The 16,538-nt window shown below is 43.7% G+C and overlaps 3 protein-coding genes across 3 annotated transcripts in view; 1 reads left to right on the top strand and 2 right to left on the bottom strand.

Moving 5' to 3' along the window:
• Positions 1–2,738: 2,738 nt before the first annotated feature.
• Positions 2,739–5,044, top strand: tsr2 (TSR2 ribosome maturation factor). The gene is made up of 5 exons (XM_061075242.1): positions 2,739–2,816; positions 3,151–3,241; positions 4,237–4,328; positions 4,423–4,581; positions 4,869–5,044. Exons 1-5 carry the CDS (start codon positions 2,739–2,741, stop codon positions 4,965–4,967), a joined length of 519 nt encoding a protein of 172 aa, XP_060931225.1. The 3' UTR covers positions 4,968–5,044.
• Positions 5,045–5,071: 27 nt separating this feature from the next.
• On the bottom strand, positions 5,072–12,987 carry srpk3 (SRSF protein kinase 3). The gene is made up of 17 exons (XM_061075227.1): positions 12,583–12,987; positions 11,757–11,850; positions 10,388–11,127; positions 10,124–10,232; positions 9,943–10,030; positions 9,741–9,828; positions 9,210–9,316; positions 8,946–9,111; positions 8,610–8,635; positions 8,381–8,473; positions 8,206–8,257; positions 7,749–7,955; positions 7,184–7,281; positions 6,984–7,091; positions 6,819–6,888; positions 6,614–6,706; positions 5,072–6,528 (listed from the first exon to the last, which is right to left on the bottom strand). The coding sequence occupies exons 1-17, from the start codon at positions 12,590–12,592 to the stop codon at positions 6,344–6,346; spliced, it is 2,334 nt and encodes a 777-aa protein (XP_060931210.1). The 5' UTR covers positions 12,593–12,987; the 3' UTR covers positions 5,072–6,343.
• A 693-nt stretch (positions 12,988–13,680) lies between these two features.
• The window catches only part of plxnb3 (plexin B3), a 29,702-nt gene continuing 26,844 nt past the window's right edge, over positions 13,681–16,538 (bottom strand). Inside the window, exon 39 of the mRNA XM_061075243.1 lies at positions 13,681–16,463. Coding sequence (XP_060931226.1) covers positions 16,359–16,463 — 105 coding nt within the window. The 3' untranslated portion in view covers positions 13,681–16,358. The remainder of the gene's footprint in view (positions 16,464–16,538) is intronic.

Genomic DNA, 16,538 nt, shown 5'->3' with positions numbered 1-16,538 from the left:
GAGAGAGAGAGAGAGAGAGAGAGAGAGAGAGAGAGAGAGAGAGAGAGAGAGAGAGAGAGAGAGAGAGAGAGAGAGAGAGAGAGAGAGAGAGAGAGAGAAAATATAAATAATAAATATAAATAATGGTATAATATATAAATATACATTGAAACCTCTTCCAACTTTAAAGGTTATGACATATTGGAAACGAAGAATTAATCTTTTCTCAAAAACATCATAACAATTAAGAGTGAGAGAGAGAGAGAGAAAATATAAATAATGGTAATTATGGTTATAATAATAATCATCATCATAATCATATTCTGCTCAGATCACAACATTAGCTCAAGCTGAGCAGTACAATACTGCTACCTCGTGGACAAAAGTGGGAATTGAAGAGCAATCAATCTCTGAATTATCAATTACTATACTTGTATATATATATATATATATATAGTATTCTTTTTTTTCTAGGAACAACAACGACAGTTCTATCAGTATCTATCTAAATATCTAAATATCTTTGATTGTGTTGAAGATCAATAGATACTGTAAATTTAATCAAATACAATCAAATGCTGAATGAAGTTATAAAGTAATAATGAATAAAGTGTCTCTGTATTTTGCTTTTGTTTTTTTCAGGGCCGACACTTGCTCAAATTCATACCAAAGTTTGCAGGAAATTCAAAACCCAAAAAGTTATTGTATTCTAGAGTAATTTGAAATGGACGTGGCCAGGTGGCTCAACAGCGCCCTCTAAGGAAAAGCCCCTCAGTTAGATTCCACCATCTTTATAAAGATTTTTGTTTTAAATTTTATATATAGAATTTTTTGCTTTTTTTTTCTCGGAACAGTACAACAAAAGTTGTTTTTTTTGTGGAACTGGTATATATATACTTATATATACTAACTGGGGAGCGTGGTTCGGAGCCGTTTCTGATCAAAGTGATGAGCTGTGACCAAACATCTGGAAACACACCTGTTGTTCTTCTTTTCTTCTCTCAAGCAGCTGTTGACCAATCCCTGTGAAGAATCTGATGACATCATCATCGTGAAGATTGTTGTGTTTTTGACGACGCAGAGAAAAGTGAATAATGTGAAACAGTCTTTGTGCTTTTATTTCTTTAACTGACTTCAACGACTTTATATTCGACTTGAATTAATTTGATGATGAGGAATCTGATCTTCTGAGACGTAGAATCCCATTACGACCCAGCTCATCATTTTGTTTTTGAAAATCAGACTGAATGTTCTGTTGTGTCTAGGGAAGATGGAGAAGTTGAGATTCGTGAATATGGATTAAACTGCACATGTAATACAACATGAGATAAATTCATGTCTGAGTTTTCAATGTGATTTTCACAAACTGAGCACGCACGTGTTTTATCCGCACTGAGATCATGGAGGTGGTGTTGGGGACAACACCGCCTCCTGGTGGCTGAAATTTTAAACTGCTTTTAAATCAATTATTTTTGGAACAACCCTCATCGATTAATCAATTAATATGGATTTATTAATCGAGTAGTAAACTATTTTGATAACTGAAGAAATTGTTTTAGCTTCTTAAATTTGAATATTTTCTCAAAATAAGAAAAAAAATAACGTGTCTTGATTCTTCCAAACTGTAAATTACACTGTGAAATAGAAAAAAAAAATCTTTTCATGTTGTTAATACTTTTCAATGATGTCAGAATATCAACAATATAAAGTGTTTAATAAAAACAACTTCTCAAGATATTTGTTCAATGTGAAATATGAATAAATGAGATGGTGATTTCACCGAAACACTTTGATCTTGTGCCTTCATTAAGCTCCATTCTCTATGACAGTTTCACATTTCTTTTTTATATTTTGTCTTCAGATTTTAAGCAGATATCTTGAACACAATGATAATAACAACAAATGCAAATGTATACAAGAAAGTAAAAGATGAAACAAGTCAGTGACACAAAGACACTTTACATTACTCTGCACTAACCAGTGTTATCTGGTTTAAAGAGGCTGTGTTTAGTCTGAGGTGATCACATCTCTAAAGAAACATCGTAACATGTCCTGGTCACGTTTAAATATATTAAATGAATTTAATTTCATAAACAGTTGAACGTGGAACAGTGGAGAGATTCAACAGAGTTCGATCAGAGTCACAGAGGTGCTGGTGAAAGGATCTCAACCATCATCAACCCTGGATGACCTCTACACCACGAGGTCAGAGGTCAGAGCCCGAAGCCAGGCGGACAGTTTTCACCCAACGACGGACTCTTTAGACCTGAGGTCAGAGAGACTAGAACCCATAGGCCAGGCAGCTTTATTCATAAAGAACATTCCATGGTGCAGTACAGAAATATTAACAACGACAGAAACACATGTACAATAAATGTGACAATATAATTGATTGAAAAAATGTTCAAGCAAATTAAAAAGATTAAATAGAGCAGAATATAGGGGTAGAGATTAATAGAAAACGAGAAATCTGAATAAAAAGTTCAGACTGTATAACCAGGGTTGTACATAATCTATAATAATATATAGTTTATATACAATTATATACATTATATTATATACATTATATCTCTAATATAGATTATATACATCCCTGGTTATAAAGTCTATATTACTGGTTTGTATACAGTCTATAGTTCAGACTGTATTTAACTGTATCGAATATAAACCTTTTTCTGTGGCTCAGATTCGGATCGACTTTTCGTGTCTGATCCAGTGTCTCTCTCTTCACTCGACTCATCGTGTCTCATGAATCCAATATGGCGGCCGCCGCAGCTTCACGTGAACTCTTCACTGAGGGAGTAAGAGCGGTTCTTCACACGTGGCCCGTTCTCCAGGTAACACAAACACACACAGACACACACAAAGACACACACACCTGAGACAGACAGACAGGTGGAGACCGTGAGACAGACCTGGAAGGACCGCTGCTGCTGCTCAGATGAGCCGCTAAAGCTAACATGCTACAGGGTTAGCTGTTAGCTTCATGGACCTGTTGTTTCTTTAAAGACCTTGTTAGACCTGGTGTTTACATCCGGGTTTGATTCAGTTCCAAACCCCTTTAATCCAGTTTGACTCCAGTTTTAAACCAGTTTCACTTTACTTGTAATCCAGTTTGACTCCAGTTTGTGTGAGTTTACATCAGCACCTGTTTGTGTGCGTGCTCCTCAGATCGCGGTGGATAACGGGTTCGGGGGCGTGTACGCGCAGCAGAAAGCGGATTGGATGGTGGATGTTGTTCAACAGTATTTCCATGACAACGGTAAGGAACCATGGTAACCATTCACTGACTGCTCTGTGCAATTCATTAAAGCTACATGGTCACAAGATGAATAGCGACACCTGCTGGTCAGTTTAGGTTTAGTCCAATTTAACAACATGATCACTAGATGAGAAGAGAAATGATGATTATTAGGGGTGGGAATTGGCAAAAATGTGACGATTCAATAGTATTGCGATATTTGGGCCACGATACAATAGTATTGCGATTCTGCGATATATTGCGATACTGCAAGTTTTGCGATTCGATTCTGCGATATATTGCGATTCATGTCCCCCATATTATTCAAAGGCATTACAAAAAATGAGGAAAATAAGACTGCTCAACTCACTTCAAATGTCCCATTCAATTCTGTGAACAACATTGTCTTCTACACATTAACTGAAGTGCAAAAACTTTGTCCTTGAACATTCAGGACACAGGACCTTTGTAATTATTTTCTGAATAGGAGACCTCTCACATGAACACTGAGCTCAATCATATAAATAAGAGTAACCTAGAGCTTCAATCAAATTGAGACCTGCAAGGTCATGACCCAAAATGTTAAATTCATTTGGGAATATTGGCATTTTTGTTCAGAAAAAGGAGTTGGTCAACATGCTCATATGTTAAAGTTCCTCTGGGCCGTTACTATATCTCCTGCAGTGGAGAACATCCTTTCCGCATACACACTAGGTATCTTTTAAACTCTGAAACTCTCCTCGCCATGCTTTGCCAGCCAGGGGCTGTTACATATATAATTGTAAATAAATATATATATTTTTTAATATGGAAATACTTTGTGCTACAGTATCGATATAATCGCGGGCGCAAAATATCGCGATACTGAACAGAATCGATTTTTTCCCCCACCACTAATGATTATTGATAGTTTCTGCTCCGAGGCTGAAAACTTTATTAACCTGAATCATGTGAACATCAACGTTAACCTGAAGTGAAGTTACTGACTGTGTGTGTGTGTGTGTCTGTGTGTGTAGCTGACCTGCTGCAGTGTGAGGTTGAGGACTACATTGCTGAACTGATGAATCAGGAGTTTGACACAGTTGTGGATGATGGGAGTTTACCTCAGGTATGCACACACACATGCAGGCAGACATACACACACACAGACACACACGCAGACACCTGATTAGACCCAAACATTTGCTCTTCCCTCGGTGCAGGTGTCCATCAGTCTGCTGCAGATGTTCAGTCAGTGGCGGCAGGGGGCGCTAGAGCAGCTCCAACAAACCATCAGCACTCTGACACAGAAGAAGAGTCAGAGGGCAAAGGTCACAGCTCCGCCCACACAGTCTGACGAAGAGAGCGATTCTGAGACACAGGTACGTGAAGAATACATATCTGAAGTTATAACTTATTTTGACTTTGTGTCTTCGTATCCGGTCCTTTTTACTGCAGTTCTACACAATCTGAAATACTGTAGCACAGGTTACCATGGTAACCTACAACTGTCACACAGCGACACCGTAACCTGCGTTGATACCGAGTCCTGGTCCAGGATCATGTGACTCATCTCTGATGTTCATTGGTTGTACATGTTGAAATCCAAATTAGAATTGATCCTTCCATGAATCTTTTAAGTGAAGATGAACTCTCTCTCTCCCTCAAGGCGATGGACTGTGACTCGTCCACATCACACAACACTCGACCCCCCCCTCCCCCTCCTCAGGAAGAAGAAGACGGCTGGACGGTCGTCAGAAAGAAGTGAAGAAGAGGACGAAGAGCAGAATGAACCTTTGACCTTTGACCACCAGGAAGACGTGGGAAACAGACTCCTCCTCCTTCAGCTCCTCCTTCAAACTCATTGCAGATTTAACTTGAACTTGTTAGGATGATCTCACCAGCAGAGGGCGGTAGGAAGACCCTCCTGTCCAGGTTGATTCCTGAGGGTCAATGGTCTCAGACAATCTGTGATGAAACTTTATTTTCACAGAACACATTGTTCAAACACACGTCATGTGACAGGTAGGAGGGGCGGGGCCAAGGCACTAATCGTCAGAACAGAAACAGGTGAAGAGGTCAGAGGTCATCTGAGGACAACTCAGCTACAGAGATCAGGACAGGTCAGTCGGTGAGAGGGCTACAGTACACTCATCGAGGAGGATCAGAAATACTTATCAATAACCAACAATCAGTTATATTCTCACAGGTTTCATACAGGAGCAGTCAGACTCAGGAGAAATCAGCAGAAGACAGAATTCAGCAGAAAAACAGTAGAATTCAGTCAAATGACAAGTTTTAAAATGAAGAAACCAGCAGAATTCAACAGGAGTCAGTAGAAACAGATCAACATAAATCTGTGTTAATCAGCAGGATTCAACCAAGAAACGGATTCATTAGAAATAAGCAGAAATAATAGAAAATGGTAGAATTCATTCGATATCAGCAGAAACAATTCTCCATTCCACTGACTCAGTTTTTAATTAATTGATCAGATCAATACACCGTCACTTATCATCTGAGGTCAAAGGTCAGCAGGGAGGAGCCACCTGAGCCTGAATCTAGATGCCGGGGTGTTTTTCGGTTTTTGTAAAGTCCAGAGTTGTGAGGACCATGTCTCTCATCAGGAGCCAATCACAGTCCAGCGACAGTCTGGTGCGTGATTGGCGGAAGCTGTCAGGGCTGGGGGGGGGGGAGGGAGTTGCTCTAACTTGAAGCTCCTGAAGATCATTGAGTGAAGGTTCTGAATCGTTCAGACTCTAAACAGTGTTGTACATGAATAGAACCACAGCTCAGAGACGACGCGTTAACGGAATCAAAATGCTGAGGTTGTTCTTTTGATTTCTTCTGGCACCAAATGACGCTGCTGAAATTTCTGAGAATAAACATTTGATGATAGTAAAAATATAAATAAAATCAGAGGTATGATTTTCATTTTTTCCTTCTCAGGTAAATATTATTTAGTTGATTAAAGAAAAATCTCTGAGATTATTCAGATTTCTGTGGTTGTACAAATACAGTGGTGTATCGTCTGCAAACAGACTGATGTCATTTAAAAAAAAAACAGAGTTGATCAGGATCAACATAAATAAATATCTGAATTCAGCCTGTATGAACTCAGTGTGTGTGTGTGTGTGCGTCCGCTCATGTCTGCAGCCACGTGTGCTGAAGACACTGGGCCGCCGTCGCTCTGCGTTCAGGCTGCAGATCCAACATCATCGACAGGAAGTCACTGAACTGAGCCGCCTGGTCCAGCGGCCACTCGTACTTCTCCAAGAGAACCTCGAACAGACCCCATGGCTTCAGACTGGAGATGTGACGTAGCTCACCTGAGACAGGTAGACAGAGGTGACAAGTGAACTACAACTCCCATGGTGCATTTCAGACAATGAATGAGCTGGTAGACCGGCTCACCTCTACTGTTGAAGTACTCTCTGGAGTACCTGCCAGACAAAGCGAAGGGCATAGGAATGGGACCAAGCAGCTCAATGATGTGAGCAATGTGATCTATAAAAGTACACACAGTGAAGTAATCAAGTATGTTATACTGCACTACAGTGTGTATGTAAACAGAGAGTATATTGTGCAGCGTTTCCTGTGTGTTGTTGAGTGTGTTGACCTTCATCTCGTGTGTAATCTTCTCCCGAATGAGGTTCAAACATATAATCTCCTGTTGCCAACTCAAACGCCTGAAACATCAACCGAACAACACAAATCCATAAATTTGTCAAATAACATGATCCAGTGTGAGCACCTTAACACACGTGTGTGTGTGTGTGTGTACCATGCAGGCGGTGCTCCAGATATCAGCAGCGGTTCCGTACTCTGCTCCTATCAGAACCTCCAAAGCTCTGTACTGTCGGGTCTGAATGTCCTCTGTGAAGTGTTTGTGCTGGATGAGAGAAAAATACACACAGATAGAGGGGCTGTCTGATTGGTCTACATAGGAACAGGAAGGAGGAAGAGATGATGAAGCTGTCTTACCACCCAGCAGGCATTGCCCAGATCAGCGATCTTCACTTTCAACTTGTCAGCGTTTTGAGGATCCAGAGGACTGAGGACAAAGTCTGATGCCGTGAACACTGCAGAGAGAGAGTGAGACAGGTGAGACAGGTGAGACAGGTGAGACAGGTGGGCCTGTTTCAGGCTAGCCACTAGGTGCATTCAAGGTGTTTTATATATATATATGTTTGTGTGCGCGAATATATGATTGTTGAAGCTATATAATCACTGACAGTGTCAATGTTCTTTTCTCTGTTTTGATTTTTCTTCGATGTTCATTGTATTTTTCCTTCAAAACCACAAGGATTTCCAAAGCCTCTGTTTAATCTGCAACGAAAAAAGCAAAAGCTTCCAGTTCGGCCGTTGTTATCGTCTCACTGACGCTACGAGAAGGAGAAAGTGTCCAGCTTGACGACTGTCCCCCCCCCCCCCCGCAGCCGTCAGCGGTTGGAGTGAGACACAGTCAGACCTGATCCATCTGGAATGCACCTAGTGTCAGGAATGACAGGTGAGTCAGGTGTGTATGTGCATGTGTATGTTGTTCAACCTTCTCGTCCACTCGAGTATCCTGACTGAGTAGAAAGTGCTGACTCGGACGTCGCTGACATCACAGAACTGGAGAAACCTGATAGGCCGGAGGCAGGGCTGGAGAAACGCCCAGGGGCGTGGCCATTACAACCATCGTCCACTTCCAACCAGGAGCCGGTCGAATCTGCTGCGGAGGAGCTGTGGTTACCGTTGACAACATGAGGACCTGTAAGAAAAAGAAAACTGAGTAACTACTTTGAGTAAGTACTTTCAGCAACTAGTACTGTGAGTAACTTAAGTACTACAAGTAACTAAATTACTGTGAGTAATTAAAGCACTGAGAGTAACTACATAACGGAGTAACTACAGTACTAAAGATCATTTAAGTACTCTAAGTAACTAACATACAGCGAGAAACTGAAGTACTGTGAGAAACTGAAGTATTGCAAGTACTTTCTGTGCGTGTGTACACTCACAGTTAGTGTCTGTGTCGTCAGGTAGATGACCTCCACCCTCCTCCTCCAGCTTCTGCAGACACACAGGACGAAGAGGATTTTTATTTCTTAAAGGATCTTGTGTCATTTCCTTCATGGTTGTGATTGGCTGCAGTTTTTCAGTAGTTACCGTAGTAACTTTATTTCTATGAGTTACCCGTATGTCAATGAATCTCTCCTCCAACAGCTTCTCTTGACGCTTCGCCTTCCTCTTTAACTTCTTCTTCTTGTTCTTAGACATCTTATCACCCTACACACACACACACACACAAACACACAAATAGTCTGGTTTGTAGTTTAATGTTCAACAGGGTGTGTGTGTGTGTGTGTGTGTGTGTGTGTGGCGGGGTGGGGGGTTAAAACAGGAGTCACACCTTGACACTCACCTGTCGATCCCTGGGAGCAGTGCTAACTAGAGAGAGACAAAGAGACACACGGACAGACAGGGAGGGAGGGGAGAGAGAAAGACAGGAAGAAAACATCAGAAACAAAAACAGGAAGAAAAGACGAAAGAGTAGAGATAATATAGAGACAGACAGGTGAGAGGTAGACAGCCGTCTGTCTGAACACACTGAAACCACAGCTCCCAGTAACTGATATCTAAACCGTGCCCCTCCACAGGTTCAGACCACTGAAGTCCTGGCCTCAGTCTCTGTCTCACATCGAACAGTTTAACAGTTTCCAGTCATTTATGTCTGACCAATCACGTCGCTGCTCCTCACCTGATGATCCTGAGGGGGGCGGGGCTCCAGCTCTCTGCCAGACAGTGGCTTCTGCAGCCAACCTCCTGACGTACACATCGTCAACGTCCAATAAGATGTTCTCTGGTTTGATGTCTGTGTGGATGATCTTACACTTGGTGTGAAGGTAGTCGAGTCCCTGGAGCACCTGAGAGACAGAGTAACTAATGAGGTCACACATCACCGTGGTGACGTCACAGTCACTGATGATGTCACAGATAACTTTGATGATGTCAGAGCTGTTACCTGTTTCAGGATGGCCTTGACACTGACCAGAGGAAGGCCCATGTAGTTCGACTTGATGATCCACTTCAATAGCTGATGACCCAAAACCTCCAGAACCATACAGACGTCTGAGAGCAGCTGAGGACAATACTGACTGAGAGACAGGCAGAGAGACAGACAGACAGGCAGAGAGACAGACAGACCAGCATACAGGCAGGCAGAGAGACAGACAGACAGGCAGAGAGAGACAGGCAGACGTACAGGCAGGCAGAGAGACAGACAGGCAGAGAGAGACAGACAGGCAGAGAGACAGACAGACAGGCAGAGAGAGACAGACAGGCAGAGAGACAGACAGACAGGCAGAGAGAAAGACAGACCAGCATACAGGCAGGCAGAGAGACAGCCAGACAGGCAGAGAGAGACCGACAGACAGGCAGACATGCAGACAGACAACAGACGGAGAGAGAGAGACAGACTAATAGGCAGGCAGAGAGACAGAGAGAGAGACAGGCAGGCAGACAGACAGACAGACAGACAGGTGATGAAGGATACGGACTCCATTGACTCCAGAGATCTTGAAGTCGTCGATCAGTTGGACAATTGTTTGTCTGTAGGGGTCGGAGGGGTCAGAGTCCCTCACCTGGTTCAACAAGAGAAGAAAATTTGTATAAACCACATCATCTGTGTGTGTGTGTGTTTGTGTGTGTGTGTGTGTGTGTGTGTGTGTGTGTGTGTGTGTGTGTGAGAGACTTACACATCTGAGCAGTTTGATCTCATCCAGAGCCGTCTCAGTGTAATGTGAAGCACTTTTAACGACCTTCAACGCCACAAAACGCTTCTTCCTGAAGAGACACAGGTTCAGAGGATGAGACACAAGACAATGTTTGTGTGTGTGTGTGTGTATGTGTGTTTGTGTGTGTGTGTGCGTGTCGTACTGTAGATCCCAGCAGAGCCACACAGTAGAAAAATGGCCCCAGCCCAGTTTTCTGACCACATGATATCTTCCGTTGAACAGGTCACCGGTCTTCACTGGGTAATAACCTCCTGTAGCACAAACACAACAAACTGTATTCAACTGTATCTAACGGTTATAACGGTCATAACGTTTATTTCACTATAATAAACTGTAATACATAACATTTTCTCAAACTTTGGTAAAATGTATTGAGTGACTGTGTTAAAGAAGAGGAGGATCTCACCTCTGCAGTAATCTGACGGATCTTCTTGTTCCTCGTCATCGGAGCCAAGCAGCTGAGTGGGAGGCGGGGTTAACGGGGGCGGAGGTGGACTCAGAGCAGGTGGGGGCGTGGCCAGTTGATGATGTGCTGATGACACCGGAGGAGACAGGCCAAAGGGAGGGCCCAGAGGGTCGAGGGCGTGAAGGAAGGAGGTAGAGGAGGAGCAAGGGGGGGAGTAAATGTGAGAGGAGACACTGGAGGTGAAAGTCACTGAGGTCTGCAGGAGGGGGTCCGGGTGGGAGGGGCTTAACGTTGGGGTAGGAGTGGCTTTGGAAGACACTGATGGAGACTGAGGTGCGTTGTGGGTAATGTGGTGGAGTGAGGGTGGCGGGGATTCAGAGAGATCTGTCTCAGTCCTGTGAGGCGATCTGCAGGAATTGTGGGCAATATTTTGCTTGGAAGTTGACTGTGATTGGCCGGGCGTGTGGACAGGACTCTGAGCTGTGGCAGGAGCTGATTGGTTGAAGATCAAAGGGGCCTTCAACGAGATCACAGGTTCAGGAGGTTCCCGTGGAGCGACCTCAGCTGTCTGTAGAGGAGGGAGAGGGGAGGTGTGGGGGTGATGGGTGGGTGAGGTGTGGGGGGGTGGGGGTGCGGTGGTGATGTCATCGTCTGGATGGGTGATGTCATTCACTGATGATGTTTGTGTTTGAGCAGGAAGTCGACTGACGTCAGGATTCAGAGTCTGAGGATCGTCAGGTCTGAAACAGACAAAATGAAACTCTGAGTCTTTGTGTTTGAAGTTTGAACCCAGAAGTGTTTGTCATATAAATACATTCAAAACAGTTTTTACAGATTCAAAATTATTTGAGTTTAAAAGTGAGTTTGTTACTTATTTATTATTAACTTTTTCTTTTAATTGGATTATAAAACATCAAAACAATCTCTGAGTCATGGACATTGTTGTCGTTGTCTCAACTGCACTGAAATAGACTGGAGTGTGTGCGTGTGTGTGTGTGTGTGTGTGTGTGTGTGTTTGTGTGTGTGTGTGTCTAGTCTATTATTGGAGCTGAAGCACCAAACCTGTTTCTGTCAGCATGATATCGGTTAGCTTAGCACAATGCTTGGGGGCAGAGGGAAACCGTTAGCCTAGCTCTTCAATTGACGTGATGTTTAATGACGCTGTGGATTTGGACTCACTCGGAAATGTTCCTGAAATGTTTGGAGCAACTGGCTCAGAAGTTGTGTTCTCACATGGAGAACCTCCAGAACATTTCAGGAACATGATCAGAGTTCAGTGCAGGTCTGAACAGGTTCGGCCACAAATCTCTCACTCACACAGCTTTATATATCCGGTGTGTGTGTGTGTGGTAGTGTGTGTATGTCTTACTGGTTCTCATCTGTACGGACTCTCCGATGCTTCTTTCCTCTGCGTCGCTGTTTCTTTCCGGTGTTGGCAGAGTGTCCGGCTGCACTGACTGCAGCTGAGGAGAAGAGATCACAGTCAAACTGGTGTAACACATAAAGCATTTATCATACCTACACTCACACCTTCATATACAATGTCACCTTCAGCTTCCATCACACTTACATATTCATTAAACCTACATCTTCACTGACACCAACAGCTTCTTTACAACCTATAATCACACCTTCAGCTTCAGTTACACGTACACATACATTTCACCAATAATCACATCTACACCAACAATGACACCTACACCCTTAATCACACACACCTCCACCCACACGTTTTGACCGGTTTCTCACTTTTTCAATGAAGTGTTTGAGGGTTAACACTTGGTTAGGTTTAGGTTAGGGTTAGCCCTTTAGTTGTGATGGTTAAGGTTAGGGGCGAGGGAATGTATTATGTCAATGAGTGTCCTCACTAAGATAGAAGGACACACGTGCGTGTGTGTGTCTGTACACACACACACACATACATACATATATATATATATATAAATAAATGTGTGTGTGTGTGACAGCAGCAGTCGCACACACACACACACACACACACACACACACACACACACACACACATATGTATATATACACATGTATGTGTGTGTGTGTGTGTGTGTGTGTGTGTGTGTGTGTGACAGCAGCAGCAGTCACAGCCTGGCACGGTTAGCTAATGCTACCTAGCAAAGCACAGTTCCAGTCAGTGATCCGGGACCAGCACCGACAGTCTGACCCGGGTCAGGTCCACTTACCGATCAGCATCGTGCCTCCCGGTCCCTGCACCGAGCCGGGTTCGAGCGGTGTGTCCGGGCAGGACTAACGGAATTCCTGACAGTTAGCTTCAGGTAGCTGAGCCTCGGCCGGTGCCGGTGAAACCCAGGTCAGTCCGGCTGGAGCTGGTTCAGTGGGTCCGCTCACTAACCCGGGTCAGAGCGGGTGAGAGCGGCGTGGCCTGCCCGTTAGCCCGTGAGAGAGCAGCTGTCAGTCCGCCTGTTAGCCTGCTAGCTCCGTTAGCTCCGTTAGCTCCAGATACAACTCCGCCGCGGTGTGAGAGGGAGAGGTCTGGGTGTGTGTCCCGGTTCCTCTCGGTTATTCTGGGGCAGTTGTCCCGGTTCTACCCGGTTCTACCGTTCATGATCTCAACAGCTGCTGACTGACACCGGACACCGGCAGCGGCGCATGCGCACTGAGCCGCCACGCTGCTACTGGACCAAAACTGGGACCAGTGTGTGTGTGTGTGGTGAGAAGAGATGTGTGGGTGTGTGTGTGTGTGGTGAGAAGAGATGTGTGGGTCTGTGTGTGTGTGTGTGGTGAGAAGAGATGTGTGGGTGTGTGTGTGTGTGGTGAGAAGAGATGTGTGGGTGTGTGTGTGTGTGTGGTGAGAAGAGATGCGTGGGTGTGTGTGTGCGTGGTGAGAAGAGATGTGTGGGTGTGTGTGTGTGTGGTGAGAAGAGATGTGTGTGTGTGTGTCTGTCTGTGAGTGTGTGTGTGTAGAGGGGGGTCTTCCTTCAGGTTCATAGACTGAAAGTAAAAACGACATGACAGCTTCCATAAGTGAATTCAAATCATCTCGATCGCCCCCTGGTGGCTGGCTGCAGTATAGGTCCTAAACCTCCTCCATGTAAGCAGATCGGACATGCACCAAACTAAAAGATCTAAGATGTTAAATCAATGTTTGTCAAAGATAGTTTCTTTCAGTGATTGACAGCTGAGCTTGACCCATGATTGGTTGAACACATGTAGGGGCAGGACCTTAATAAATTAAAAATTAATAATACCTCAGGCTTCAGTAAGACAATGACACAAAGACATAAGAACTGTTAAAATTATAACTTTATTTTTACATGATACAAATTGTGTTGCTTCTTCACAATAAAAACGCATTCCATTGCAGACGCACTGATCATCCCCCTCAAGTATTTATATTTACACACTGTTATCAAACTGTACACAGTCAATAGAAAAACAGTCTGTGCTTCATCACAACTGATCCTGGCTCATTTTATACAAACACCTTAAACTTTTTATTCCCTTGTAGAAAAAACATCTCCGCAACAAACAGCTCGACCAATCAGAGCAGAGGACCTGTTTCATCACATCCAGATTAGAAAACTGTACAGAGATCAGGAGGTCAAAGGTCAAACCTTCACCCCCATCGACAAACATGGCGACACAGCAGAGTTGAAGCTCTGCCTTTTGCCGTCATTTAGAAAAAAAGTAGCATCATAACTCGTCATCATTGTTACACGCATGCAGATGTCTAATCTGACCAGAGAACTACAACTACGGGTCAAACACAGGCTCAAAAAACACGCAAGGCAAAAACAGAGGAGAGATAAACAGCAATAATCAGAAGAAGAAACGCAGAGAAGATGGTTCAGAAAACATTTAAAACTTTGTGCTTCAGTCGTGCAGCACGAACCAACACTGTGAGTTATTGCCCGGTGGGTTCAGCCTCAGTTCAGTTGCACTCAAACACACAGAGTCCAGGAAGAGTTCAGCTTCACTTTACAGCTGACGGAAGAAGACTAAATAAAACCATGACGTCCACAGAGGAAACACAGCGACAGCTAACTGCTGCCATGGAGACACAGTCGGGCTTCTCTCTGTCTTATTATTGCTGCTGATGATGTTGGATTCAGTCAGTGACACTTCAGCTGATTGAGATCAGAGTTAAAAATATAACATGCTTCTATAAATAGGTTAAACAAACTAAAACAACGATGGAGGTTGGTAGCTAGCTAACAACAGCAGCGTCACGAGGCTGCTACGCAAACCAACACCACAGAAGCATTTGAACCCACGGTTTTTAGATATCTGCTGCTTTAATATGCGTCTTTCAAATAGCTAATATCAAACAGCTAGCATATCTGATAGTACGTCGGAGCCATCTTTGTAAACACCTGTTATCTGTTCTATAATAGAGTGCAGTGCTATGCTAGCTGTTCTGTATTACAGGGCATGTTATGCTAGCTGTTCTGTATCACAGGGCACGTTATGCTAGCTGTTCTGTATCACAGGGCATGTTATGCTAGCTGTTCTGTATCACAGGGCATGTTATGCTAGCTGCTCTGTATCACAGGGCATGTTATGCTAGCTGTTCTGTATCACAGGGCATGTTATGCTAGCTGTTCTGTATTACAGGGCATGTTATGCTAGCTGTTCTGTAATACAGTTTAGTGGTAAATGGTCGATATTTATAAAGATCTTTTCTCGTCTCGACGACACTCAAAGCTCTTTACAGTACAGTTTTACAGTCACACACACATTCATACAGTGCATCAATGTGTAGCACATTCTCTATGAGACGGGACAACTTGGGGTTCAGTGTCTTGGCCAAGGACACTTCGGCCTGGGGAAGACTGGGATCGAGCCGTTGACCTTCTGGTTAGAGGACGACTGCTCTAGCCCCTTAGCCACAGCCGCCCAGTGCTATGCTAGCTGTTCTGTGTTACAGCGTGGTGTTATGCTAGCTGTCCTGTATGACTGTAGGTTATGCTAGCTGTTTCTTTATTAGTGTGTGTTATGCTAGCTGTTCTGTATTACAGTGTATGTTATGCTAGCTGTTCTCTTATACAGTGTATGTTATGCTAGCTGTTCTGTATTACAGTTTATGTTATGCTAGCTGTTCTGTTTTAGTGTATGTTATGCTAGCAATTCTCTAATACAGTGTATGTTATGCTAGCTGTTCTCTATTACAGTGTATGTTTTGCTAGCTGTTATATACACTACATCCAGTGTTAGACTTGTAGTTCTACAAGTGATAAGGAGTTTGTTTCCTCCCTGGTTCAATAAAAGTTAAAAATTTTAATTTAAATTTCTTCCCGTGATGCACCAGGATGCAGTGCCACCTAGCTGCAAGAGTGACGGCCTACACAGGATAAATAGGTATAAATAGGACTTACAGTATGTACACACAATAAGTTAGTGACACACACACACACACACGCACACAATATAAACCCCCAGAATTGTGATTTTGTTGATCGTTTTTATCGATCTTTCTTTGCTCTTCACCGTGACCCTCGAGGTCAAGTTCACCTGGTTTAGATGAAAGATCAGCTTCAGCTGCTGTTGACCAGAACATGGAGTCAGACTGAAACTGATTTAGAAAATCCCTGATTCAATGAACGTCTCACGTCCTGTAGGTTGTGCTGACGCTGGTTGCAGACGATAAAAAACATCCAGCAGATCAATAATCAATACAAACTATTACGATTGTGCTTTTTGAATTTTTGCAGGCAGCAGAACAGCGCAGCAGGGAACTCTGGGAAATGTAGTGCAAGGCAGCAGAAGATATTTTCCCTGATCTGATTGGTAAGATTGTCGTTTTTCACAGACTGGTGAGTCAGGTTGGTTTGGTTTACACATACACACACACACACACACACACACACACACACAGGACGCACGCACACACAGCAGGAAGACACAATGTTGAAAGGCGTCCAGTGATTTGCTGCTGAAGAAGCTTCATCTTCATCCTTGACCTCACAGATCTCCAGTGGTCAGAGGTCAACAGAGGTCATCAGAGGTCAGTGACCTTGTTCTCCACCAGAGCAGCAACCTGCTGCAGCCGATAAGCCAACTGCATCTTCTGACCTGAAGTGTCCTCCTCCAGAGACATGATGATCTGAGAGACAGACAGGTACGGAGAGAGAGAGTCAGGTACAGACAGTATCAGATACCATCGTGTGTGTGTGTTTTT

The sequence above is a fragment of the Limanda limanda genome, chromosome 7 (genome assembly GCF_963576545.1).
Source record: "Limanda limanda chromosome 7, fLimLim1.1, whole genome shotgun sequence".
In the NCBI taxonomy this organism is placed as follows: Eukaryota; Metazoa; Chordata; class Actinopteri; order Pleuronectiformes; family Pleuronectidae; genus Limanda; species Limanda limanda.
Note: the sequence above shows the minus strand (reverse complement) of the source record. Positions and strands in the feature narration are given on the sequence as shown.